General features: G+C 38.7%; 1 protein-coding gene across 2 annotated transcripts; it reads left to right on the top strand.

Moving 5' to 3' along the window:
* Positions 1-313: 313 nt before the first annotated feature.
* On the top strand, positions 314-23,809 carry VCL (vinculin). Of its 2 annotated transcripts, XM_056516118.1 has the most exons (15): positions 314-401; positions 1,171-1,318; positions 2,199-2,352; positions 3,375-3,550; positions 4,523-4,713; positions 6,067-6,266; positions 6,668-6,796; positions 7,817-7,966; positions 8,549-8,657; positions 9,619-9,921; positions 10,520-10,644; positions 10,951-11,136; positions 16,331-16,534; positions 17,696-17,800; positions 18,474-23,809. In XM_056516118.1, exons 1-15 carry the CDS (start codon positions 323-325, stop codon positions 18,618-18,620), a joined length of 2,406 nt encoding a protein of 801 aa, XP_056372093.1. In that variant the 5' UTR covers positions 314-322; the 3' UTR covers positions 18,621-23,809. The 2 variants fall into 2 exon arrangements, with proteins under 2 accessions (XP_056372093.1, XP_056372094.1); XM_056516119.1 differs by lacking the exons at positions 16,331-16,534; positions 17,696-17,800; positions 18,474-23,809 and adding an exon at positions 14,021-16,311.
* The last annotated feature ends 585 nt before the right edge of the window (positions 23,810-24,394 follow it).

Genomic DNA, 24,394 nt, shown 5'->3' with positions numbered 1-24,394 from the left:
TAACTCCAAGATGTGTGCTTATTAGAGCTCCAACTTGAGAAATTAAAGCACTAGTAAATGAAGAAATAGAAAAACCACTAAAATTGCATGCATAATTTTTGCATTTTGAGTGAAATGAAAATGTCTGTTCTAACTGGAAAGACGCAATTATGACCTGCTAGTTTGAAAATGGGTTTTGAGCTGCTTATATGAATGTGTTTTTATAAGTAGACTCTGCTTTGTAGAACCTTTGTCAGCTGTGGTTGTGTTGATTACTTATACTTTGATTTTTTTCTTTGATTATCATTATGCTGGTTTCTCTTTTGTAAAGGACACTGAAGCCATGAAGAGAGCTTTAGCCTTAATAGATTCAAAGATGAATCAGGCAAAAGGTTGGCTAAGAGATCCAAATGCACCTCCAGGTAATATTTAAACACAAACAGCAGCATAAAGTATTTTGATTTTTGAAGGCCTTATAATTTCTGTTGTTTAAGACAAAATGATCTTTAAGCATTACGAACCCTTACATAGTGGATCATTGTGAAGAAGCCTGTATTTACTCTTTTTTATTTAGATATTGGGAATTGAACAAGATGTGTCTAATGACCTGGAAGCTTTGCTGCTTCTCAGTGGTCTAAAATATATGTATTCTATGGAGCATACATGTTCTTAATTTGCATTCCTGGAGTAAACCCTAAAACTTATGAATTGAACAGTACTTAACTGTAGCCATGACTAATATTTAAAAATCTCTTCTTTTGTATTTTCAAATGTTTATAAATCGAGATTTCCCTAACAGCATCTCTTTAAGTGTTTTTCTTTCAGTCTTGACATAAAATTTTTAGTGTGAAAATCTGCCATAAATATGCTTAATTGCAATCAACCTTTACTTATACAAAGAATTTGTTTACTATTGTATGTGTCTTTAAAGTAAATAAAATTCGATAGAGGCGTGTTCCATTTGGATGTTGAAAGACGTTATCAGATGGATTTCCTCTGAAATCAAAGCCAAACTAACACAGTTGTAAAAGCTAGATGTGAATTGTAGTTTTTTAGTGTGTATCTCTGTTTTGATGAATGCACTTTCATGCCTGAACCTAATGCAGCTCATGTGACATGATGCTTTCGGTAGTTTTCTCATACATGTCACGGAATGTCTGGTTTGTTGCACTGACTGACACTGTGTCTCAGGGGATGCTGGTGAACAGGCCATAAGGCAGATCCTTGATGAAGCTGGCAAAGCAGGAGAGCTGTGTGCAGGCAAAGAGCGCAGAGAGATCCTGGGCACGTGCAAAACCCTGGGGCAAATGACTGATCAGCTGGCTGACCTGCGGGCTAGGTAAAGCTCTCACTTGGCATGGACACTTCCCAAATGCTATTAAAAAGTTTCTTCTGCAGTTGTCACTTTCTAACCTGCAGAAAAGCAGGCCAGAACTGTATTTTACCTTTTTTTACTTCAATCTCTTCTTTTCTGATAAGAATAATATGTTTTAATAAGAGAAACTTTAATTATATAATATGATGATCAGAACTGCTCAAGTAGATAATTCTGAGTTTGCTTGCTGTCTAACACATAACCTTCCTCCAGATTAGGCAGAAAGGAAATTTTAAACTCTCCTGTTAAGTCTGTCCTCCAAAGAGGATATACCCCAATTGCTGTAAGATACATGGATATTCTACTTCTCAGGTGTTTTCTAGGATATTAGATCACATTAGATCACAGTAGTGGCTGCTGTTTACCCTTCATTGGCAAGTTCTTCCGAACTTTGTGTGCGACATGATTGAGGCAGCTAAGACATTTTATTTTCATATTTATTTTTTAATTGACTTGCTGTCCTCTCTTAGATGTGGCAAGACTAACTCCTGCATGTTCTGACTCTTTGCAACCGTCTGTAAATGAGAAGAGGCCTTGTCCAGGGTAGTTTAATGGAACTCTATCCTTAAATGGCTTTACTTTTTGACACTTAAAAAAATGTTTCTTCTGAGGATGCTAAATGTCACATTCTGGAATAGAGAAAATATACTCTTAGTTTTTGTCTCTTCTTTTGTTCTTTACTTGTTTTTTGTTTCCTTAAGGAGGAAACAAAATCTGATTAAATACTGTATCTCTTGCAATAATTGCTGGGAATACTCACAAACAGGTTTTCTTCCCTTTTCACTAAAAAATAGCTTTTGTCAGTGCTGAGCTGAATCCGTGGTGCTGTTTTTGTCTTGGGCAGAGGGCAGGGTGCTACACCCATGGCGATGCAGAAAGCCCAGCAGGTGTCCCAGGGGCTGGACTTGCTCACTGCCAAAGTGGAGAATGCAGCCCGCAAGCTGGAGGCCATGACCAACTCCAAGCAGGCAATTGCTAAGAAGATTGATGCTGCTCAGGTACCACTAGTGATTAACAGATACTTCAGAATGTGATTACATTGCTGCTGTTAGAGCTGGTATACTCAACTGCTATAGCTGTTTCCAAACAAAGCATGATTACTTGATAGGAAGAACATAGAGGGGATATGTACTGTAACAAAGAAAAATCTTGAATTCAGTAATTTACAGCATATGGGGAGTTTTGCTTCAGTTGATGATCTTTTTGGTAACTTACTTTTGCATTACTAAAAATTTCAAGGTTATTAAATTAAAATGATGGAACACCTTGAATTTGCATATAAACTAATCTAATTAAAGAAAAAAAAAATAGAAGAGTTCCAGATTAAACAAACTGATTTGAGGATAAAACCAGAGCCCTTTCTTTGGGTTCTGTTTTGGGAGCGGAGTTCAGGATTTAGAACTTTATATTCATGACAGAAGAGAAATAATGATAATGAAACTACATTTTCTTTCAGCTGATCTTTTATTTTTGTTACTCTTAATATCCCTCAATGGTCAGTCTCTTACCCAGTGATGATTATGATGGTCATCAAATAATGGACCTTCTATATGTACCCCTTATCTAAATGTGTATGTGTCTATTATCAATATATAAAGATACATTAATATTACATATGTATCAAATGAAATGGTAATGGGACTTTTTAGGAAGAGCTCTTAAAGTACCACCCTGGGCTCAAGAGCATCTGTTTTCATTTTTTTTTCTGAAAGTCACATCATCAGTTTCTAAAGGCAGTGATTCAATTTTGGTTCTAAAATATTGTTGGCAAATGTTGAGGGGAGAGAGAGAATGTAAAATCTATGGGTAGATTTTATCTAGTTTGACATTGTTTTTCAAAACTGAAGAACTATGAGGCAATAAAATAATTTCACAGTACCTAAAAACCAGAAATTGCTTTTGAGAAGTATTTTCTGTTAAATAAAATTTTGAAAGCTCTATTGGTATTTCTTTCTCTATAAAAGCATGTATAGAATAAACATTACTTTTTGTCTTCACTTGTACACTTCTTTCTATTAAGAACTGGCTTGCAGATCCTAATGGGGGCAGTGAAGGAGAAGAGCATATTCGGGGAATTATGAATGAAGCAAGGAAAGTTGCAGAGCTATGTGAGGAGCCTAAAGAAAGAGATGATATCCTTCGTTCCTTGGGGGAAATCTCTGCTTTGACAGCCAAGCTGTCAGATCTGCGGCGACAGTAAGTATTTGTTTTATCACCATTAATTTGTTTTAATGACTTCCATGTGCAGTTCACTATGCTGAGCAAGATCAGAATATTGATGATTAAAATAAACCCTTTTTAGTTGTTCAGCCTAGTAATTTCTGTCTCAAAGCCTAGTTTGCACTAGCTTCCTTTAAAAAATGGTGGCCAGAGATGTGTTACATAGAAATGTTTTCTTTCTACTGCCTATGGAATATGTGAGAAGGAAGCTAAAGCCAAAAGTGAGCTTGTTTGTACTGTTGAAAAAACAAGGTAATGAGAATTATAAGTTTGTTTATGCAGATGGATGTCATCACTGGGTTTTGCTAAGCAGTTTACTAGATATCAAGGTGGAATATCTACCACTTCCATAGCTGTCAGTGTTCTAAGCTGTAACTGCAAATAATACAAAAGACTTTCATAAATTGTATTTCTATATCAGTTTTTACAAAGAGGCTGCTTGAGAATGGAAGAGGAGAGACAGTTATTGTACAAACTGTGATCTTCACCTAAAGCTGGTTGCAATATAGCAGTAAATATTTTTCCTGCTTCGTTAGTTAGATGCTTTAATCAGTTTTTATTGAGGTTTAGCTGCTGTAGGTCTTAATCTGTTACCTTTGTAAAGTTTATATATAGCCTTTGGTCTGTGGCTGCTCACTTTTCTGCTTGTAATCTGTATGGCCTGATTGCAGTTGCTCATAAGACAGCCATGGAAATGGGAAATCAATTCTTACACCCGTATTGGCATGACAGTGCTGTGCCTTCCCCCACCTCAGTGCTGTGGTGAACATGTGTAATGTCCAGGTACCACAGCAGAGAATTGCTCCTCAGACTCTCAACCCAAGTGTCAAATTCACCCTTACTTAAAAATATCAGCCTTATTTTAAAATCTTGTCTTCCTGCTGAATTTGAGATAATTTGTAAATTATATTTATATGACTATGCTCTTTTTTTATTTTTAATCCTTAGTGGGAAAGGTGACTCTCCTGAGGCCCGTGCTTTGGCTAAGCAAATAGCTACATCACTTCAGAATTTACAGTCCAAAACAAACAGGGCTGTAGCAAATACGAGGCCAGTTAAAGCAGCTGTCCATTTGGAGGGCAAGATTGAACAAGCTCAAAGGTGGATAGACAATCCTACAGTTGCTGATCGGGGAGTAGGTAAGTGTTTCTCTGTAATTTCCCCCCCATTTTTAGAATCAAAACTGTCACTAATTTTTGTGGTGGAAACTACTGCTCCTGACATTCTGAGGATGCATTGAATCTTCACTGGTGTGGACACTTGAACATTTATAGCTAAGTGCCTGACTGCAATTACAGAATTAAGCTGGCCCATGATTCTCTTTGTGTTCTTTCCTAAAGAATGGAAGAACATGTGCTGTAGAGAAGACAGACTTAAGCTAGCTTTTCTTATTATGCAAATATTGTATCTCAAATTGGAATTTATACCCACTCCAGCAAATTAAGTAATTGAGTCCTTCCGAGAAGAGAACACTCATAAACCTGACCTAAAAGTATCACTTCTTGTATGGTTTCTGGGTTATTTGAAGAGAATGTTTTAATTAAAGAGATAAAGGGTCTGATAATCCCAGTATGCTCTCGATAAGCATATAACTGTGGTCCAGGAGTTGCTGGCACTTGGCAGGATACAAGAAAGGTAAATTATGAATATAAAAGATGGCAGCAGTGCTGGGTTGATTCTTGGATAGTCTGGTGCTGTGACGACTTCCTAAATCATTTTAAACTTGATCACAAATTTGGATTCCTTGTGGGTTTGCATTAGCTTAAAATTATTCTTCAGTAGGTCTTTGATGGACTTAATACATGATGAGTTACTTTAAAAGAATACTGCTATTGTATTATTGAAAGAACAGAGAATTACATTCCTGTGAATGAGCAGGAAGCATCTGGAAGTGAATGAAGGAAATTACCCATGCTAAAAATAACTTTTTTTTACAGAAGAGCTTTCGACACACTGTGGAGGCTTTGTAAGGTGTTCCCTATTCCCACTGTCCTTTCCAATCCAGACTACTTGACATTTCTTATTTATGACTTCTGGAATTCTGGGAGAGGGCATTTGGCTTTTTAAGTTATGTTTTCTACTTTTATTCCCCTCTTGCTGCTCATCTTCTAATGATGTGGAGATGAACTGAATTCCATATTTGGAATTTGCAAGTGCTTTCTGTTGGAGTCAACAGATTAGTTATTTAGAAATACCTTACAGCTGCCATGGTTAGTTTTTGTCAGACCACTCTAGTTAAAAAGGATATATCTCTAGCCAGAGTAGCTGAATTAAGCAAAAAGAAACTGGAGACAGTTGAATTCCTCTGTGGTTTTGAACTGTAATTATTCAGTGATAAATTGTGCAGATCTTTTCTACCACCTAGACAGGTGTTGTCAAAGCCCCAAGGGCTCTGACATGTGCCCGTGTGCGTGCAGTACTCGGGGTGCCTCTGGTTTCCCACCCTTTGTGGCACAGTGCCAATGCCAGGTGCCCTGTCCCTGTCCCTGCAGGCCAGGCTGCCATCCGCGGGCTGGTTGCCGAAGGCCGGCGCTTGGCCAACGTCATGATGGGCCCGTACCGGCAGGACCTGCTGGCCAAGTGTGACCGTGTGGACCAGCTCTCTGCCCAGCTGGCTGAGCTGGCTGCTCGAGGGGAGGGCGAGTCCCCCCAGGCCAGGGCCATTGCTGCTCAGCTCCAGGACTCGCTGAAGGTAAGGACTGCACTCCTCTGAGCAAGCCTTCAGCGTGGGAGGCATCTGTGAAAACAAAAGTGAAGCTACAGACCTGCTGGCTTTGCTGAGGTGTTTAAAGCAAACTTTCTAGAAAGGCCTTGTTATCATGCCATAGGGGTTAATTCCAAATGAACAGTTTAGAAGGAAAATTTAAGTCTGTGTTATAAGAAAATAACTAATGCTGTTCATAGCTTCTAATGCTGCTTCAAGGAGTGGTATCTAAGTTTTGTATATTTCAAATTATGTAAAAGGTAATTTTATCTTAATGTCTGCCATTGGAATAGGTTTTTTCTTTTTGCAAGAGAAGGTTTTATGGGATTTGAACCCCTAAAACTTTATATGTCTCTTTCATATGCTAATAATTTTCCACTTTTGTTGAGGATCTTAAATCACGGATGCAAGAAGCGATGACCCAGGAAGTTTCTGATGTTTTCAGTGACACCACAACTCCTATTAAATTGTTAGCAGTAGCAGCCACTGCTCCCTCTGATGCTCCCAACAGAGATGAGGCAAGTATACCCAGGTGGTCTTTTCTTTCCATATAAAGCTTCAGTTATTGTTTAATTTTACCTGAATTGGTATTTTGAAAAATAAATCAGTGTTCTGAAAAATGAATTGGTATTTTTTTTTTTCTCATGTGATACATGCTTATTAATTCTGACAACATAATGATTACTATGCAAACCTCTCCAGACTCCTGGAGACTGTGAATTGTATAACCCTGGAAACAGTGCTGTCCCTGATTTCAGAAAATGGCAAAAATGTCTCCCTATGTTGTTAGTACCACGTTGCTGTCACTGAGCTACTAAATTCTTGTGCAAACATCCCTAACACACTAGTTGGTGGATTTTTGTATCTCAGCATTACATAAGCTGACTACAATAGTTAAATTCATGCCAGAATTAATCAACAGATTAAACCTGTTCTCTTGCTAGATATTGTTTCCTGTACTTGAAAGCCACTGGCTGCACATGAAGTACCTAAAATGTGTTTGGCAGGGCAGTTCTGTTTGACTGTTTTGGCTTTTGGCTACATGATCAAAATAATTCCCAAGGCCTTGGAGAATTCAGCTTTATTGCAGGATAGTTTTTTGTCCAAGTATTCTGTTTTTTGAATATCTAAGGACTGTAAAAGGAGGGAATTTTTTTTCAGTGTGAATTTTTAGTGTAAATGCCCTTATTTATCTTTCAAATATAGTTACTTTGATATTATGGGTTTGAAGATGAATGTCTGAGCTAAAATAGTTCTCATAGAGTACTTCTTGCACCAGTAGTCATCAGGAAGTACTGAACTTCATACCTTGAAGCTATAAAGTGTATATTGTCCCATTGAGCTAGTAAAGAAGCGAGTCTGGTAATGTAAAGATTAAAAAAACCAAATGCCTTCAAAGCTTTTGTGTCCTTTTGCATCCTCTCAGGATGAGTTAAGTGGGGATATTACAAAGATGTCTCTGACACTTTGAAGAAATTGTGTATTCTGTTAAGGAGGTTAGGGCTTTTTTAAATGTTTTTTTCTCTTCTGACAACTAGGTGTTTGATGAAAGAGCAGCAAACTTTGAAAACCATGCTGCTAGACTGGGAGCTACAGCAGAAAAAGCAGCTGCAGTTGGAACTGCCAATAAAACTACCGTGGAGGGCATTCAGGCAACAGTGAAATCAGCAAGGGAACTCACCCCACAGGTGCTTGCTGGGTTTGAAGGGCTGGGGATGACTTCTGGGCAATTTTCCTTATGCTTCTATTGTCAGAGAAAGCTGTTAATACCAACAAGGAACATAGTACTGAAATTTTTAAAAGAGGAATGGCAAATATTTCTAAATGTGATACTAAGTAGAACAAAATGATCAAATGATAGGTTTTATTCTTCAACTCTTACACAGAAGTGTCTGTGATTTATACTTGAAACAAAATTATTTTCAGGCTTAGTAAAATATTTAAGTGAAAAAAAATGCCTTTTTTTTTTTTTTTTCCAAAATAAACTTATATCTAAATGTTGGTAGTGTAATAAATATTGTATTTTAGTGGTTTCAAGAGTTGTCATTAAGATACTTTTTTCTGGAACTTCAATTACATATTAATTTATTTGTGCCAGCTAATTTCAGAAGTATGGTAGATCTTTAAGGACCTAAATGTTGTACTAGAATTAATAAACCAAGTTTTCTAAATGTGGAGCTACACATCCAGTCCTGAAAAAACAAATGCATTTTTAAGGATGTGTGTAATGTTGATGTGTACTGATAATTAAAAATGTCTTCTATTGGCAGGTAGTATCAGCAGCTCGTATCCTCCTGAGAAATCCTGGAAATCAAGCTGCTTATGAACATTTTGAGACCATGAAAAACCAATGGATTGATAATGTAGAAAAAATGACAGGTAAAGTAGGAATTTTTGTTGAAGATCCTACCTGTGGCGAACTAGCTTGTATATATTTTTCTCTATTCTGCTTGGATTGATGAAACATGCAAAGAATAATGACTGATTAAAAATAAAGATGTGGGAATGTGCTCTCTGACTCCATGAATATGTATATGTTACAGGATATACAAAAAAGGCTTCTTTTCTGTTAATACTGAGCTGTAGAAAAGCAAATCCTGCTTTAGTTCTATTTTGGGAAAATCAGAATACCATATTTTTTTATTGCAGTTGCTATTCTAGCAGTATATCTCTATGACAACTTGAGGTTTTCTTCTTGGCATGTTGAAATAGGACAGATAATTAACTGAAGGAAAGCAAACATGTTCAAAATATTGTAACAGGTTGATGAACACAGAGAAGAATACAAAGCTCCTGATCCTGTTGAAGCACTGAAATGTTTCAGACCTTGCCAAGTGCAGATCCTTTGCACTAACCTGCTGAGCAGCTGACTGTGTACTATCTCCTCCTTCATCCCAGTAATTATATCCTGGGTATTTTAGATCTCACTGCCTTGTCACTATGAATCACCCCTATGTGAAAAGCACAACCAGAAGGATATTTTCTTTGGAATGAATGGGAGAGTACAAAAAGTACTGAATATGCTTAAAGAAATTTAGTGTGAAGAAAGAAGCTCTGCTGCATATACTCTGTAAGCCAGTTCTTGACTGAAGCATTCCATGGTAGAGGAGTAAGAGCTTGGGGTGTCATTAACAAACTTCACCATGGTAACTGTCACAGAGGTACAACAGAATCAGAAGTTAAACTGCAGTAGTACTTTAGTCTGATTTCCATGTCCTCTTCTGCTCTTCCCCACACCCCAGTTTTAAAATACTTTTCTAGTTTAGAACTATCTCTGGAATACAAATGTCCATTTCCATGGGTGAAACTAGAATATTAATGTATTCAACTTTTATTCTAGGGTTGGTGGATGAAGCCATTGATACTAAATCTCTGTTGGATGCATCAGAAGAGGCCATTAAGAAGGACCTGGATAAATGTAAAGTTGCAATGGCCAACATGCAACCTCAGATGCTGGTAGCTGGTGCCACCAGCATTGCCAGACGAGCAAACCGCATCCTGCTGGTGGCAAAACGAGAGGTGGAAAATTCTGAAGACCCTAAATTTCGGGAGGCTGTTAAAGCAGCCTCTGATGAACTCAGCAAAACTATATCACCCATGGTAATGGATGCTAAAGCTGTGGCAGGCAACATTTCTGATCCTGGTAAGGATTCAGTTGGCTAATTTAAAATGTGCCTTTTATTGACTGGAGATGATGTGAAGTAGTGCTCATTTTTTTTCTTATACAGCTGTGTATCTCCTTTTATGTAAATATGGTGTACACTTACTTCTCAGAATGATGAAATCAAGTTCACACCATTAACTGCTGCATCCTGCTCTTCTAAAATGCAATCAAAGGCCTTTGGCATATTCAAGGGAAAAGGATTCAGCATTCTAGTGTGATATGCGATTTCATATTCTTAATTAGAAGCATTTGTTACTAGTTTTAAGTAATACTACTTTATATAAGAAAATATTACGTAGGTTTTTTTATTCTAGAAGTTGTTCAGTGAATTACTTTAGGTATTGGTAATGATTATTACTCAGCCAAGGCTTTATTGTATGCATGTTGCATATGACACTAACATTTCAAGCATGCAAGTCTGCTGTAAACAATTTGGTAGTTTTTAAACACACATATAAGTATACTTAGCACAGTACATTATAGAAATAATTTTTGGGGGTAGTATTCTATTCTAAATTCTAACTATTACCAAGTTCTACTAAATTGATACTAAACTGGTAAAGGAATTTTTGTTCAGGTTTGCAGAAGAGTTTCTTGGATTCTGGATACAAAATTCTGGGAGCTGTGGCCAAAGTCAGAGAAGCCTTCCAGCCTCAGGAACCAGATTTTCCTCCTCCTCCTCCTGACCTTGAGCACCTTCATGTAAGTGTAGATAGTTTGTAACAAAATATACAGTTGTCATTGATATGTGAATTACACTGAAATTACTTAGGTATATTATAATTCCTTATAAATAAAAGGTATTGTCTGGCCAGCCATGCATACAAGTAGCCTGAAGTCTAAAAAATACCAATCCAGCATTCAAAAGGAAAGATTAAAACATGGTATTTTCTTTAACAGGAAGCACTTGAAAAACTGAGGTCATACAATCGTGTCTGGCCATGACACCATTGTTCACTCAATCTTTTCTCTCTTTCCTTGCACTCAATGAGATGTTTGCTTCCTTAGCTGACTGACGAGCTCGCTCCTCCGAAACCACCGCTGCCAGAGGGTGAGGTTCCCCCGCCCAGACCACCACCACCTGAAGAAAAGGATGAAGAGTTCCCAGAGCAAAAGGCAGGAGAAGCAATTAATCAGCCCATGATGATGGCTGCTAGACAGCTGCATGATGAAGCCCGGAAATGGTCTAGCAAGGTAAGAAATTGTTGTAAGTGTTTTGTGCTAAAAGGATTCTCTTTTAATTTTATTTTCAAGATCAGTGTGTTTCAACTTATGACAGTGTCTTTCACAGACTAAGTAGTAAAAACACTGCTGTAGGAGCAATAAGAAACCCTTTCAAGGTCAGAGTGAACTAGGGTCAACAATGCTTAGAATTGCTAGGCTTTTTTGTTAACATACCCCTGGGAACACAAATATGCCCTGTATGCTAAGGTGTTTGTGATCCTTAGTGCTGGTATTGCCTAGGGAGTCACTAATACTTATGCTTGTGCAGGCTGACAATTGCTATATTTAAGTTACTTTGAAAAGTCTGTATGGAAAAGTCCATATGGATGTTGCAGATCCTAGCTGTAGGAATCGTAACCTGGTTTGTCTTAATTCTGGAAGAAGCTGCAAGATACTTTGCAGTTAATCTGATGCATTTATGATGGGAAAAATGACTACATACAGGTGGCCTGGTCTCATTCTTTTTTTGGAGTGAGTCACATTTGCTTTTAAGGCTGAAATCCTGAATTTCCTTCCCATTTCAGTGCTATGACAAAGAAATGTGAATTTGTAGGTTTCATAAATGCTAATATCACTTTGTTTTGCTTTTTTCTTTTCTCCTCCTTCCCCCAAGAGCTACATTTTTCCTCTGGCAGAAGCTGACTGCTGAGTAAGAACATCAGAGAGTTAGCTAAATTTAAGGGTTGGAATTTGGCTTTTATAATCTCACCCTTTCTCTGCACTAAATTAGGTGGTGAGTAAGGAGATAAACTTGAATGGCTTACAGAATCAACTTCAGTGCTTTGTGCTAAAGGAACATCTGTTTTGCAAGCACATATAAAATACAGAAGTTTCTGCAAATCTGTTTGGGTGTCTCTTATCCAAAATCCAAAGCTCTATTTTCCCCATACTTCTTGGATGTACCAAACATATTTTTATATTACTAAAGGGACATTACTGGGATGTATTAATGATCTCAGAAGGTAATTTTGAGGCTAAAAGCCTTAATCTTTGTTTCCAAAAGTGTTTTGATGTTGGAATCCCAGAACTGCTAACTTAACAATTCAGAATAAGTAATCAAAATGCTTTTGGTATATATATATGTATATATATATATATAAATTATATGCATTGTAAATTAAATAGTGCAAAGCCAAGCAGCAGACCTTAAAACCTCCTTGCTGATTATAAAAGACCTCAAAGCTCAGTGACGTTAGATTATAAAACTCTGTATTCATTGCTGTTTCTTTAATTTGAGACTAACAAACCAGTAAGTTAGCCTGGCAATTGTCTTTCTAATTCTTTTTCAGCAGTATCATTTTAGCAATATGAGCTCAGTATTCTCATGGTCTGTTTTGGGGGAAGAAGTTTTAAAAACACTTAGTCTCTAAACTCACCTGATTGGTTGAAGAGGAATTGATGGACAGTGCTACTGAGGAATATGGGCTAGACCTGGAAAAACAGAACTATGAGGTCTTGCTCATATCAAGTCCCAACAGACTGTGTGTCAACTGTCTTTTGCCTTTTTGCTGATCACTTTAATCTACTGGTACTTTACCTGTAGTAAAGCGGCAGGGGGGGAGGTGAACAAGTACTTAGTCTTTAAAAAAACGTTGATAACATTATTCTAAGAATGCAAATCTGTTTTTCCTTCTTTACAAAAGCTTCACTGAGTGGCTTCTGGGCTTTTATGTACTCCATTTTTCTCATGAAACAAGAGCTGAACAATGTCTATTGCTTTAGTTTCCCTGGATTCCCCCTCATTTGAATAAATCAGAAAATGAGGGATATTTGGATACTTTTCATCAGATTAAGACTTAAATAAAAGCTGCCTTTGAAACTGAGTTGATTTGGCTTTACAAGTGTTAGAACTTCCAAAATTCCTGTATGTTGTTGTTGACAAAGACTTTTTTTATAAAAGGTTATATCTTAGGCAAAACACAGTTGCAAATTCACAGCTTTTGTTAAGGGTACCTTTACTTTTATCACACTTGGCTTTAGTTGAAGAAAGACAGTTAGTAAACTTGTAGACTATTTTTGTATTGAAATATTACTTATTAATGCCTATATGGTTATACCTCTTACCTCTTCCTTGAGAACTTCTCTAACATAATTTATTTGCTTGAACCCTTCCTTTTTTTTTTTAAGGTACTGGATCGTAGCAATGTATCGTGGCAAAACAGTATCATATGCTTCATAATCCTCTTTTTTAATTAATTCAATTTCAGTCTTCTTTAAGAACTGTAATATTCACAGTATTCATGGCATTCAACATCACTTCTTCTTTTTCAACCCTGTGTTGCTCTTTTACATGTTCTGTGTGGTACCTCAGTACTCTCTTCTATGGTGTCTTCCATCCCATCTCTTCTTACTCTACAGCAAGCACTGTCAGTGGCTTTCCTGCTGCTATCTGCTCTTATCACACATATGAATGGCCTTCCATACAAAGCTTTGTATCTGCACAAACACCGCAGTCATCAGCTGCTGTGCCTGCTCCTGTGCAGTCAGAACGGCTTCCATTGAGACAGAAAAGCCATTCATTTCATTGTTCACCTGTCAGTAAAATGTTCTGTGAGTCAGCTTCTGTCTGCAGAAGCTGAATGCTCAGATGGAAAATGTTGCTGCATATTTGAATTGTAACTTCTTACTAGTTTTGGTAACTTTGGTTCACAGGTGAACTGTTTGTTTCTTTCTGCTAATCTTATTATATTCCTTCCCATCCTCCCCTTGACCTGATCCTAGAGCTGCCTTGTCAGATCCTGAGAGGCCAAGAGGATGTTTTGGTCACTAAAACTGCTGAGTTTGTGCTCTTCTACCAAATTCTGCTTCTTGTACTAACTGTCCCATTTCTCCACCCCTGCTGCCACCTGCAAAGCCTGATGTGACTGTGATTAATGAAGCGGCTGAGGCTGGTGTAGATGTAGATGAGGAGGATGATGCAGATGTTGAATTCACTCTCCCCTATGACATTGAAGATGATTACGAGCCTGAGCTGCTGTTAATGCCAACCAATCAGCCCGTTAACCAGCCCATTCTGGCTGCTGCTCAGTCTCTCCATCGGGAAGCAACCAAGTGGTCTAGTAAGGTACTCTGAGTCCCCGGGGACTGATCCGCGTGCATCCGGCCACTTGGAACGCTGACACATTTGCACCACTCTTGATCCCTGCTGGGCCCCGCCATCCTGAATGAATTAGTGTGTCTGCACTTCATTTTAAGGACTGAGAGTGGCTTCACGAGTTTGCTAGATCTGTTTGTCAGTGCCAGATTGGAGCTTGATTGGGGTCACTTATTAATATTCAAAGACTTCCTCTCCCTTTGCATCTGCCTGGTCTTCTTTGTTATGGCAGTTTTCAAATTGTAAGTAGGGATTGTCTTCCTCCCCTTTGGTTCCTTTTTCCATTCATGTGGGCTACCTGGGAAGCCATGGTTAATGGTTTCCTAATGACTTCCGGATACAGCAAAGTATACAGAATTCAAGAAGTCATTTAAGGTGTCTATTGTGCTTGGCCTCAGTTGATGCCGTCAATTAACATCCCTTCCAACAAGGAATGGCTTTGTATGGCAGTGTTTATGGAAGAGACTGCCTGACTGCTGGCTTGCACTGGGCTGTATTGCAAATGCTGGTCTTGAGAGAATTCTTTTCTGAAGAAGCTGCACTGAATGCTGTTAGCTGCTGAATTGAGATCCTGTCTATATGAAACCAGTGGAAATCTAACAAGGTTCAGACACTCACGAGTAGCCTGTCTTCTGTCTAAGCACAAACGTTTGCAAGACTGGGCACTTTTCATAGCATGCTGCAAAAAATAAGGTTGGTGTCCCATAACAAACTTTAGGGGAGTGTGCATATGTATGTGTGTGTGTATACTTACCTAGATAGTTATACTAAACCATTTAATAAAAAGGGCTTTAAAAATGTTCTTGTCCTTTTCAGATTCTGGTGCTTGGATAACTTGTTAGACACTGATCCTTCTACGTGAAAACATGGAAAAGCTTTGTGTTATGTCATTTATATCCTAACTGGTTATAGTAGCAAACTCTTTAGCTAATAGGTCACGGTAACGAATAGCTCAGCTGTTTGGGTCACTCTATCTGTAAAATGCCTGGGATATCATCTTCAGCTTGCTCGTAGTGAGTCACAGAAATGTGTGCACAAGGCAGAGGATACCTTGTCTCAGCTGGGTTCTCACTGTATAATTTTTTGCTCTGAACTTCATTGGTCATTATCTGTGGAATTATTCCAGGGAAAGCGTGTGCTAATACTTAAACTCACTCTGCTACTATTTCATCCACACAACAGGAATGCTTCAAAGCACCAAATAGTTCTCTTTTGACTAACAACTTTCTATGAAGGGGAAAAAGAGAAATATACTAAGTGTACTGACAGACTACTAACGATCAATCAGCTAGGTCTGCTTTCCCTTGCACTAGGTTTCTCTTTGGAACAGTGTATAAGAAATCGGTTTGCCTTGGTCACAATTAACTCACATAACAAATATTTCTCAGATGTATTTCTGTGACTGTAAATTTTGATACACAAGAAATCTTGATTTTAATATAAGAAATATTACTAGATTGTCTTTTAATAATCCATGTTCTTATCTCCTGGAGGCTTTATTTTAAAGAGAGAGATTATATAAAAAAAGATTTATTTTCAAGGAATAACTTAATGAAGTAAAAGTTGCATCTCACTTCCACATTACCAGTGACAAAAGTTTTTTCTGTCAGATTCTCTTCCATTTATGCTTTAGCATTATTAACAGCATAGCTGGTGCTTCAACAACTTCAGTTTCAGATGCCACTGAAAATTTCATACTCAACTATTGTGACTACTACTGGTTTAACAGGTTGTTTAGCAATTTTTTTTTAAACTTTAAAACAAGTCTTTTTTTTGGGGAAAATCTGGAATTCCAAACGCTGATAACATGCTTTATTCTAAAATCTAGTCATCAGAGCAGTAACTCTATCCATGGACAAACTAACACTTTACAACTTCTTTTTCAGTTTTGAAATGAGTTTTTTTCCCCTGAGTGTTAAAAAAATTCAGAAACACTGTAGTCAGTACAGAACTTCCCTGTTCCTTGAAGAAACCTCTCCTTCCATCCTTAACTTGTTAGAGGTGGCTGCCCCGGCGCGCAGCCGCTGAGCGGTGTCGCTGGCCGGAGCAGTGACCGTGTTGTTCCGGCAGGGCAACGACATCATCGCGGCGGCGAAGCGCATGGCGCTGCTCATGGCCGAGATGTCGCGCCTGGTGCGGGGCGGCAGCGGCAACAAGCGCGCGCTCATCCAGTGCGCCAAGGACATCGCCAAGGCGTCCGACGAGGTCACCCGGCTCGCCAAGGAGGTGGCCAAGCAGTGCACAGACAAGCGCATCAGGACAAACCTCCTGCAGGTAACCGGGGACTGGCAGTGCCTCACGGGCTGCTTTGGCTGCCCCCCTCTCTGGGGGGGGACAGGAGTTGTGCCAGGAAATCACGGGTACTTCTCTTGGCTTGGAAAGTTTGGTCAAGGTCTGTGTTTTTAGGTCCCATGGGAATATGTGTGTGTATATATATGTAGAAATTATGTTGAGACAGACTGGACTGACACCATCATAAGTCCTTCATTAACAACTTTTCGTGCCTTCTCTCAGGCAATTCTGACTCCTTTCCTCATAGGCAGCTCCACTCAGCACTGGCTCCTTTCCTCATTAGCTGCATCACACAGTACTGACTCCTTTTCTTACAGGCAGCTCCACACAGCACTGACTCCTTCCCTCTGCAAGTTTCCTTCTACAGGACTGACTAAACCTGTCCCTGTCCTGGCACCTAACCCTGTCTGTCCCTCACACATCTCCTTGCCTTATCTGTCCCTTGCATGACCACATGTCCCTTCCTCCTCACAGCACAGCCAGCAGACTCCATCCCAAACTGCAGCAAGCCCTGCTTCTTAAGCTCCAAATGCAACTTACTCTCAACTAGCTGCCCCACTCTCTTACAACACCCATCCTTACTGGACAGGCAAGGCTGTCTCTGCTTTTCAGCAATCAGTACAGCTGTAATTCATTGGGAAAGATTGCCTTCTACACTATCCTTACAAACTATTCCTTCCACACATATATATTTATGTGAATATATATTCTGTCAAGTTAGAATTTGAGGTAGAAAGAACTTTTGAAAAAGTACTGTGCTACGAGTACTGATCTGTCTAAAGTCTGCATTGTTTTGTATTTCATTCACTCATTCCTTTGCATCAAAATACCAGAAATGCAACAATTCTAAGCTTTTTCAGTCTTAGCCAAATATATATATATATATCACACTATTCCTAACCAAGCAGACATTTTAGGAGTATCAGGAAAAATGTCGGCTCCATCCCAAATATTTCCAAAGCAAGTAAAATAAGATTCAAATATCCTACCAATATTCATCATAGTTTTGAAGGTTATAGGATCACCTCTATGCATATTCATTTTCTAATAGCATAAGAAAATAAAAACTGTTTATCTGAAAAAAATGGATGCATAAAGTATTGGTTCAATTTACAATACAAAGTTTTTATCCCTGTTGCTTAGGTCTGTGAGCGAATCCCAACGATCAGTACACAGCTGAAAATCCTCTCCACTGTCAAAGCTACCATGCTGGGCAGAACTAATATCAGTGATGAAGAGTCGGAACAGGTAAGAGGTAAAACTGTGATGGTAGCATGGAGTTGATCACTTTTATGGGGACAAATATACAACCTGTTCTATGGAGATGTGTTCTGATATTGAAGCTCATCTCAGCAGTTTAGGGAAGATAACTTTAGTACAACACCTTGGTTTCTGGCTCAAACGCTATTGTTTAATAGAGGAACAAGACAAAAAGCTACACGGGTTCCAGTTTTGCCATGAACAAGTTGCTAATCTCCTGCTCTGCCCAGTAAAAAGCCGAGGGAAGGACTCACAGACGTGGCAGGCTGGACCTGGGAGGGGCAGGGGCGCCCTCGGGTGGATTCCAGGGAAAACGTTCATTTTGCAACATCCTCGAGTCCCTGCAGCTCAGTTACCTTTCAAATGCATCTTTTCAGAAGAAATCCTGCAGCTTTGGCTTCTGAGAGAGGTTATTCTTAGTTACACTAAGGTTGTATTTAGATTTTGCACAAATACCCGCTGAGGAACGGGAAAGTTTTGTTTTGAGTCAGGATGACACTTGCTGGTTCCCAGACACAGTTACTTCACTTCTGTTTTCATAGTTTCAGGCAGCAGACTTAATGTATTTGTACTGGAAGTCTTTGTGCCCAAAGAGTTTACATGCTACTGTCCTAATCATGGTATTTACTGATACATTGGAAATTCTTCTTTTTCTTGACAGGCAACTGAGATGTTGGTTCATAATGCCCAGAATCTGATGCAGTCTGTGAAGGAAACTGTGAGAGAAGCTGAAGCAGCATCCATTAAGATAAGAACAGATGCTGGATTCACCCTTCGCTGGGTCAGAAAGACCCCATGGTATCAGTAAATACTTGCCACGTTAGTATTGTTTTCTGTAACTTAAAATGCCTTTTTTTGGAAACAGAAGAGATATATTAACAGCAAAAGGTGCTGTATACATGAGCTTAAGATTAGCTTATGCTAATACCCCATTCTAAGGGTATGAATTATAAGATAATGCATTTCAAATGTCTTTGGAACACATTTGATATCCAACACCTCCAATTTGCTGCCAACAGTAGACAGCTGTTATATATTTTTTTTCTTTTCAAGATTCTCTTAGTGAATTCTGTATTCCCAGAAGCACATTTCATTTATGCACTGCATAGTCCAGTAGTTTCCATGTGATGATGTAAGACATGGACCTCACTTTCAGCTTGTCTTGAGAGTTTAGAACACTTGGTTACTTAGCAGTTTTTTAGGGACAGTCATGGATACAGAAACTTCCAACTTCTCAATAGGATTTCATCTGGCTATTCAAAAACCATGCAGAAATTATGGAAGGTATGAAGTTTTTCATTAAAAGAGGGAAGGTGGGGCAGCAGAACAGTTGTATACTGAGGATTAAAACTCCTTGTCTGAAATGCTATTTTTTTTGCTTTTGATTCTTGCCTGGCAACAGTACTTTAACAGAAACAGGAGATGTCTCTGTCCCCCTCCTGTCACCCTAGGTGAGCATTCCAGAATTCTCGTACTGTACTGAAAGGTTTTGCAGATGATGTTAGTGGCACACTGTTGACAGCTTGAGCCTTATGGCTGGAGATCTTAAATCATGGAACTCTTCCCTTGCTCAATTCAGCAATGTATTGAGCTGAAAATTCAATCCTGGTTCTCTTAATTTAGCTGCATGTCCAGGACCAGAAAATGCCACATGCTGGCTCTTTCTTTTTGAAAACCAAATGAGCACATACAATTATTCTTATTTCCCTCTTCCCTCCATTGAATGTTATTTCTAGCTGCTCAAGGTGAAAATTTAAAAGATAAAGATATTCAGTTTAAAAATACCTTTAGCCTCACTGCTCTTCTTTCTAACAATGCATAAGCTTTTTGAAACCTGAGCCCTGCAGGGACATGAAACCCTCTTTAGGTAAGCTGGTGGCTACCAGTGGTTCCCAATGCTGCACATACCTCATTATTTTTACTGCATGTGGAGTTTGGAGTCTCAAAATATTTTTTTTCAAATGAATTGAAGAAAGTGTTACTGTATCTTTAAAAAAAATCCCAAACAGAATAACAATAAAACCCCCACACTCCCTCCCCTTACTAAAATAGACTTGTGATGTTTTATCCTTCCATAATTGAATATGTCTTCATATATATATATATATATTCATATATGTTCATATAATTGCCCCATAGAAAACTTGTTTGCGAATGAGTTTCTACATTTGCAAGGAATACTTGCAGACCTTTGCCCAAATCAGCACTGACCTCATAATACCCTCCTAATTTGCTGAGAATTGTTGCATGATCAAACCAGCTTGAATAGAAGTGTCCTTGGGGAAAAACTTCTCAGTCTTAACAGCTCAAAGGAAGAGACACAGCACAGTCAGCTGTCCTTTATCTGCCTGCAACAGTTATCTGTGCTTGGACCTTCTCCCCTCCACCCCCTTCATTGCACTGTTACCTAAAAAGGGAAATTAAACTGTTGATAATACAACTGTCTCAAACTGACCTCAGCAAGAGAAGGCGTGTGTTCGTCTTGAATTTGCTCCTTGTGTCTGGGTATTATGAAATATTTGGTACTTAGGATCTTTCCTTAGTATTCTCTTCTTGCAATTACCTACAACAGGAAGAGGAAGGAAGGGGTGCCAGAGCCTTAACCTGGATGCATTTGGTTGGTTTCTATCAGATCTTTAACATAATTTTAATTTAGTAATTTCTATTTAATAGTACATAACACTGAATATGTAGGGATTATTTTAAAGGGATTTTCTAAATAGTCTTCCTGTATTGCTTTTCAATGCTCCTCACATCCCCTCATCCTGATCCCACCATCCAGGCTTCTCTGAGATTTTTTTTTTTTCTAATTATTATTTTAGCATCACTGTTTAGTTGCTTGAATGATATTAATGCAATATTACTAATGCCTTTAATACATAATTGTTTATGCCAAAGATCACTTTTTGTTTATTGAGGAATGTTTGCAAGAGAGTTATGAATCATGGTTGCCTTTGATATTCTTCCAGAATGTTTGCTCTAAGTTCTCGAGCTCTTTGTAGAAGCCGAGATACTTGTCCACCTTATGCAATTACTGCATTTTTGAACACTATTCGTCTCAAGTGCAGCAAAACTTTGAACAAGACCATGAATGTCACTTACAAATGTTTTACCACTATAAAACTTTGTTTATAAACCAAAATGTATTGTATAGTCTAATGTTCTCAACTTTTCTTTGGTTCTGTTAAAACAATAAAAATGCATTTGTACAAATATCAGCTTCTGAGTGTTAATGGTAACAACAGTGGATGATGCTGTAACAAGAAGAGCAGCAAAAAGCTAAAGTAAAAATAGTTATTTCTACATGTTCTGAACTGAAAGAAAGTGCAGAGTTTTTTGAACAAAAGATTAAACAAAGGGTTTTTTGTCTTTTGTGCCTGTCAAACTAGTAATTAAAGAATTTACTGGAAGCTGTGTTCAGTGTGAGAGAACAAGAGATTTTCCTGAAGCCTGACCGTGATCATCTGTATTGTGAAAACTTGAAATGGGGTTGGCCTGGTTCTGTCAGTAAGGGAAGAACTGCTCCTCTGACCAGCATCTTGTTAATGTGAATTTTACCTCTTAAATTGAATGCAAGGGTGATTAGTATGAAACCACTGTTGTACTTCCTTCACTCTATCACTGTAAGAATGTCTTAAACACATTTTTTCTTGCTAAAAATTTCTACCAGCACACAGTATTCTGACCTGGTGGAACCAATGTTTATTGGTACTGTAGGATCAAACATAGCCCCATAGTGCCAGAGGGCACCTGGTATTTAGTAGTAATTGATAAAATTCAGAGTTTTGTACTGTTCACACAGTTCTTTCCATATGTGAAACAAGATGAGACCCTGACAGACAACCACCTTTGTCAGCACTCCCAAAGCTGGACATGAGGAGAAGGGAAGATCAAAACTTGGCAGTGTAATCTCTTGCTAATGATATCCTGATTACCTAAACTCTTCAGAGAGGTGCTGGTACTTTTTTTTAATAACAGAACATGAACATAGACCCTCTTCTGTGGCTGAGCTTCCTCTTTGGAGATACAGAAAGAACCAGCACAACTACAAGAAAAGGTAGTGGACTCACACACCAGCAGCCATTTCCTTGACAAAACACTTCTCTGTGCCCAGACTGGTTTCCTACTGGTGAGTGCAGCTCTTGCTGACAGTGAGTTGTAGTGATGAGCTGGGCTTTCCCCTGCCAACAGCTTTTGTGCAAGCTCCCTGGTGCCCCAGGTCCTGGATCAGGCAGGTTTATTCAGTCACACGCGGGAGGCAGCGCTGAGGTTGGACTGGAACTCTGACACTTCTTCATGTCCTAGCTCAGGAAGGGTGTCAGCTCTGAAAGGCCATGGGGCAGCATTTCCAGGCTGCTAATGCAGCTTCAGCTTGGGATGTTACCAGTTACCTCTGAAGACAAGATTTCTTCTACAATTATCTGAAGGATGCCATTTGCCCAAACAGAGAGCAGAACTGTAGGATGAGTGTTGAATTGATGGATCAATTGAAAAAGGCAGACTAGGATGTTGGTAGCTTTTAATAACCAGGGTTGTGTCTACACAAATGGAAGAACTTATTAGATCTTACTAGATGCTGGTTCTTCATAGTGCTGTTTTATCTACTGTAATTTTAGAATTTCAAATGGTTGTTTATGGCCAAGTTTACCCTAATGACATTACTGAAGTTACAAATAGCGACTGTATGCTCATTTCTTTCCTTACTGACTTGCTGCCAGGGTTCAGATGGACTTCCCCTCCTCTTTCCAGACCGGATCATTTTTTGTCCCAGTATTTGAAATTTTGACTACTAGAAGACTTTTTGGTTCCTACTCTTCATCTGAAGCAAAGCTAGTACCTACTCATTGATTTGTAACAGGTTAGAGAAACTGAGGGTCTCCAGTATTCCACCCTTAATTAATACTGACCAAATGCATGGCTTGGAACATGATAGCTACTCTGGAGTATGCATTGGTTTAGAGGGATGCTTTTTGTTGGCATATAACAAGAAGTTCAGCTTTGCTCTGACTGTCAAGTCTTTGAAATATCACAAATAAATTACCTCCATTTAAAAATAAGAAATATGAAAGGGACCATACCTGTTGTGCTCCTAATAGCCTTTTAAAACTCTAAGCAGCTGCACAGTGATCAAGTTCAGTAAAGACGTAGCAAATAGTCATTGTTTAATAGTGTATCAGATACTTCCTGCTTAAGAGCATCATGAATCGTTTACAAGAGCATGAACATTTCATAAGGTGAGACATACTTGCAGCAGAGTTCCCTTTATTTCAGAACATTAAAGCACACAACCATTAAATACACTTGACACTTCTATTGTGCTATCTAAAAAGCTACGCTTGAAGGTACACACTGCACAGATCTGGTGGCATCCACTTCAAACAAGTGGAACATCTAAATCAAAGCAAAGGCTTCACATAAAAAATAGATCTTACTCTCTGCAACTGTATTCTTAAAAAAAATGATGGGGATGATGAGATTGAATGGAAAGAAAGTGGATTACTGAAGCAACAATCACCTCCCAGATTTAATGCAGGATGTTATTTTTATCAGCTCATCTGCAGATGGCAGAAATGAAAGCTGATTAAGGCAAATGCTTCTTAAGAAAGGCGATTTCTTGTAAACAACACAGAAATTATTTTTTACTTCATCAGAAGCTTTTTCAGGAGTGACACTTGTGATGTCCCAGGCCCTGGAGGGACCCCTGCCCCCTCACTGCTGCTCTCTGTTTCTGAAGGGCTTATGTGCTGCTTGGTGGAATGCCAGCTTGCAGCTGGCTGTGGGTGGAACTGAGCTTTCTTTGCAGGCAGCTCCAGCAGCAAAACAGGCCACCAGAAGACTTTTCCAGGCCTGTCTGGCCTTCAGAATGTGCTTGACCTCAGGGCTTTGGTATCTGACTGGCAGTGTAGTGTTTGCAACATTTTGTGGGTTGCTCATATCAAACTATTCACCAGCACAACAATTCAGTAAAAAAAGAGTGAAAGAATAATAGAAAAAAAAGTACCTTATTTTAAAGCCATATTAAGAAAAAGTAAGCTATGCTTTCATTTTAAGAGCTGCTGTGCACAAATGCTTTGATCCCAAACTAATCAGTGTCTATTAATTAATTAATTGGCACCTAACCAACATAAGTCACTAAGCAGTCAAGTTTTTTTAAGGGGAATTTCCTCTTAGCCTCTTCTCATGTCCTGACTTGGAATTTTCCTGCTTTTGTAATATATTTGACACCTTTGAAAGGCTTGTATTTTTCTCCATACATGTCTAGGCGATTCACTTTCAGTCCTGAAAAAAGACAGAGAGAAGTTCAAAGTTAAAAGCAGAATGCTAGGAATCCCAGCGGTCTGATTAGAAATCCAGTTGTCTTGAAGCACATTAGGATTGGTTAGAAAGCTCATTTTCCTTTCTTTCACAAGTTCATCTGGTTTGAAGTGGCAGATGAGAAATTCTTGTCACCTAATCACATAGCTGTCTTGGCAGGGCAGCACCTTGTTTCTCTTCTACTCCATAAGCCAACATCCCCTTCCAAGAGATGAGCTACCTTCCACAGCTCCTGCACAGTACACTGCACTGCTTTCCAGTCATGGA

Source organism: Oenanthe melanoleuca, unplaced genomic scaffold (assembly GCF_029582105.1).
Source record: "Oenanthe melanoleuca isolate GR-GAL-2019-014 unplaced genomic scaffold, OMel1.0 S282, whole genome shotgun sequence".
Taxonomy (NCBI): domain Eukaryota; kingdom Metazoa; phylum Chordata; class Aves; order Passeriformes; family Muscicapidae; genus Oenanthe; species Oenanthe melanoleuca.
This window is presented reverse-complemented; position numbering and strand designations above follow the sequence as displayed.

Bases quoted from the DNA above. Each gene is read 5' to 3' on its own strand.
- VCL (XM_056516118.1), top strand. From the start codon at position 323: ATGAAGAGAGCTTTAGCCTTAATAGATTCAAAGATGAATCAGGCAAAA. The intron at 402-1,170 runs GTAATATTTAAA...ACTGTGTCTCAG, and splicing joins AGATCCAAATGCACCTCCAG to GGGATGCTGGTGAACAGGCC. The intron at 6,267-6,667 runs GTAAGGACTGCA...ACTTTTGTTGAG, and splicing joins AGCTCCAGGACTCGCTGAAG to GATCTTAAATCACGGATGCA.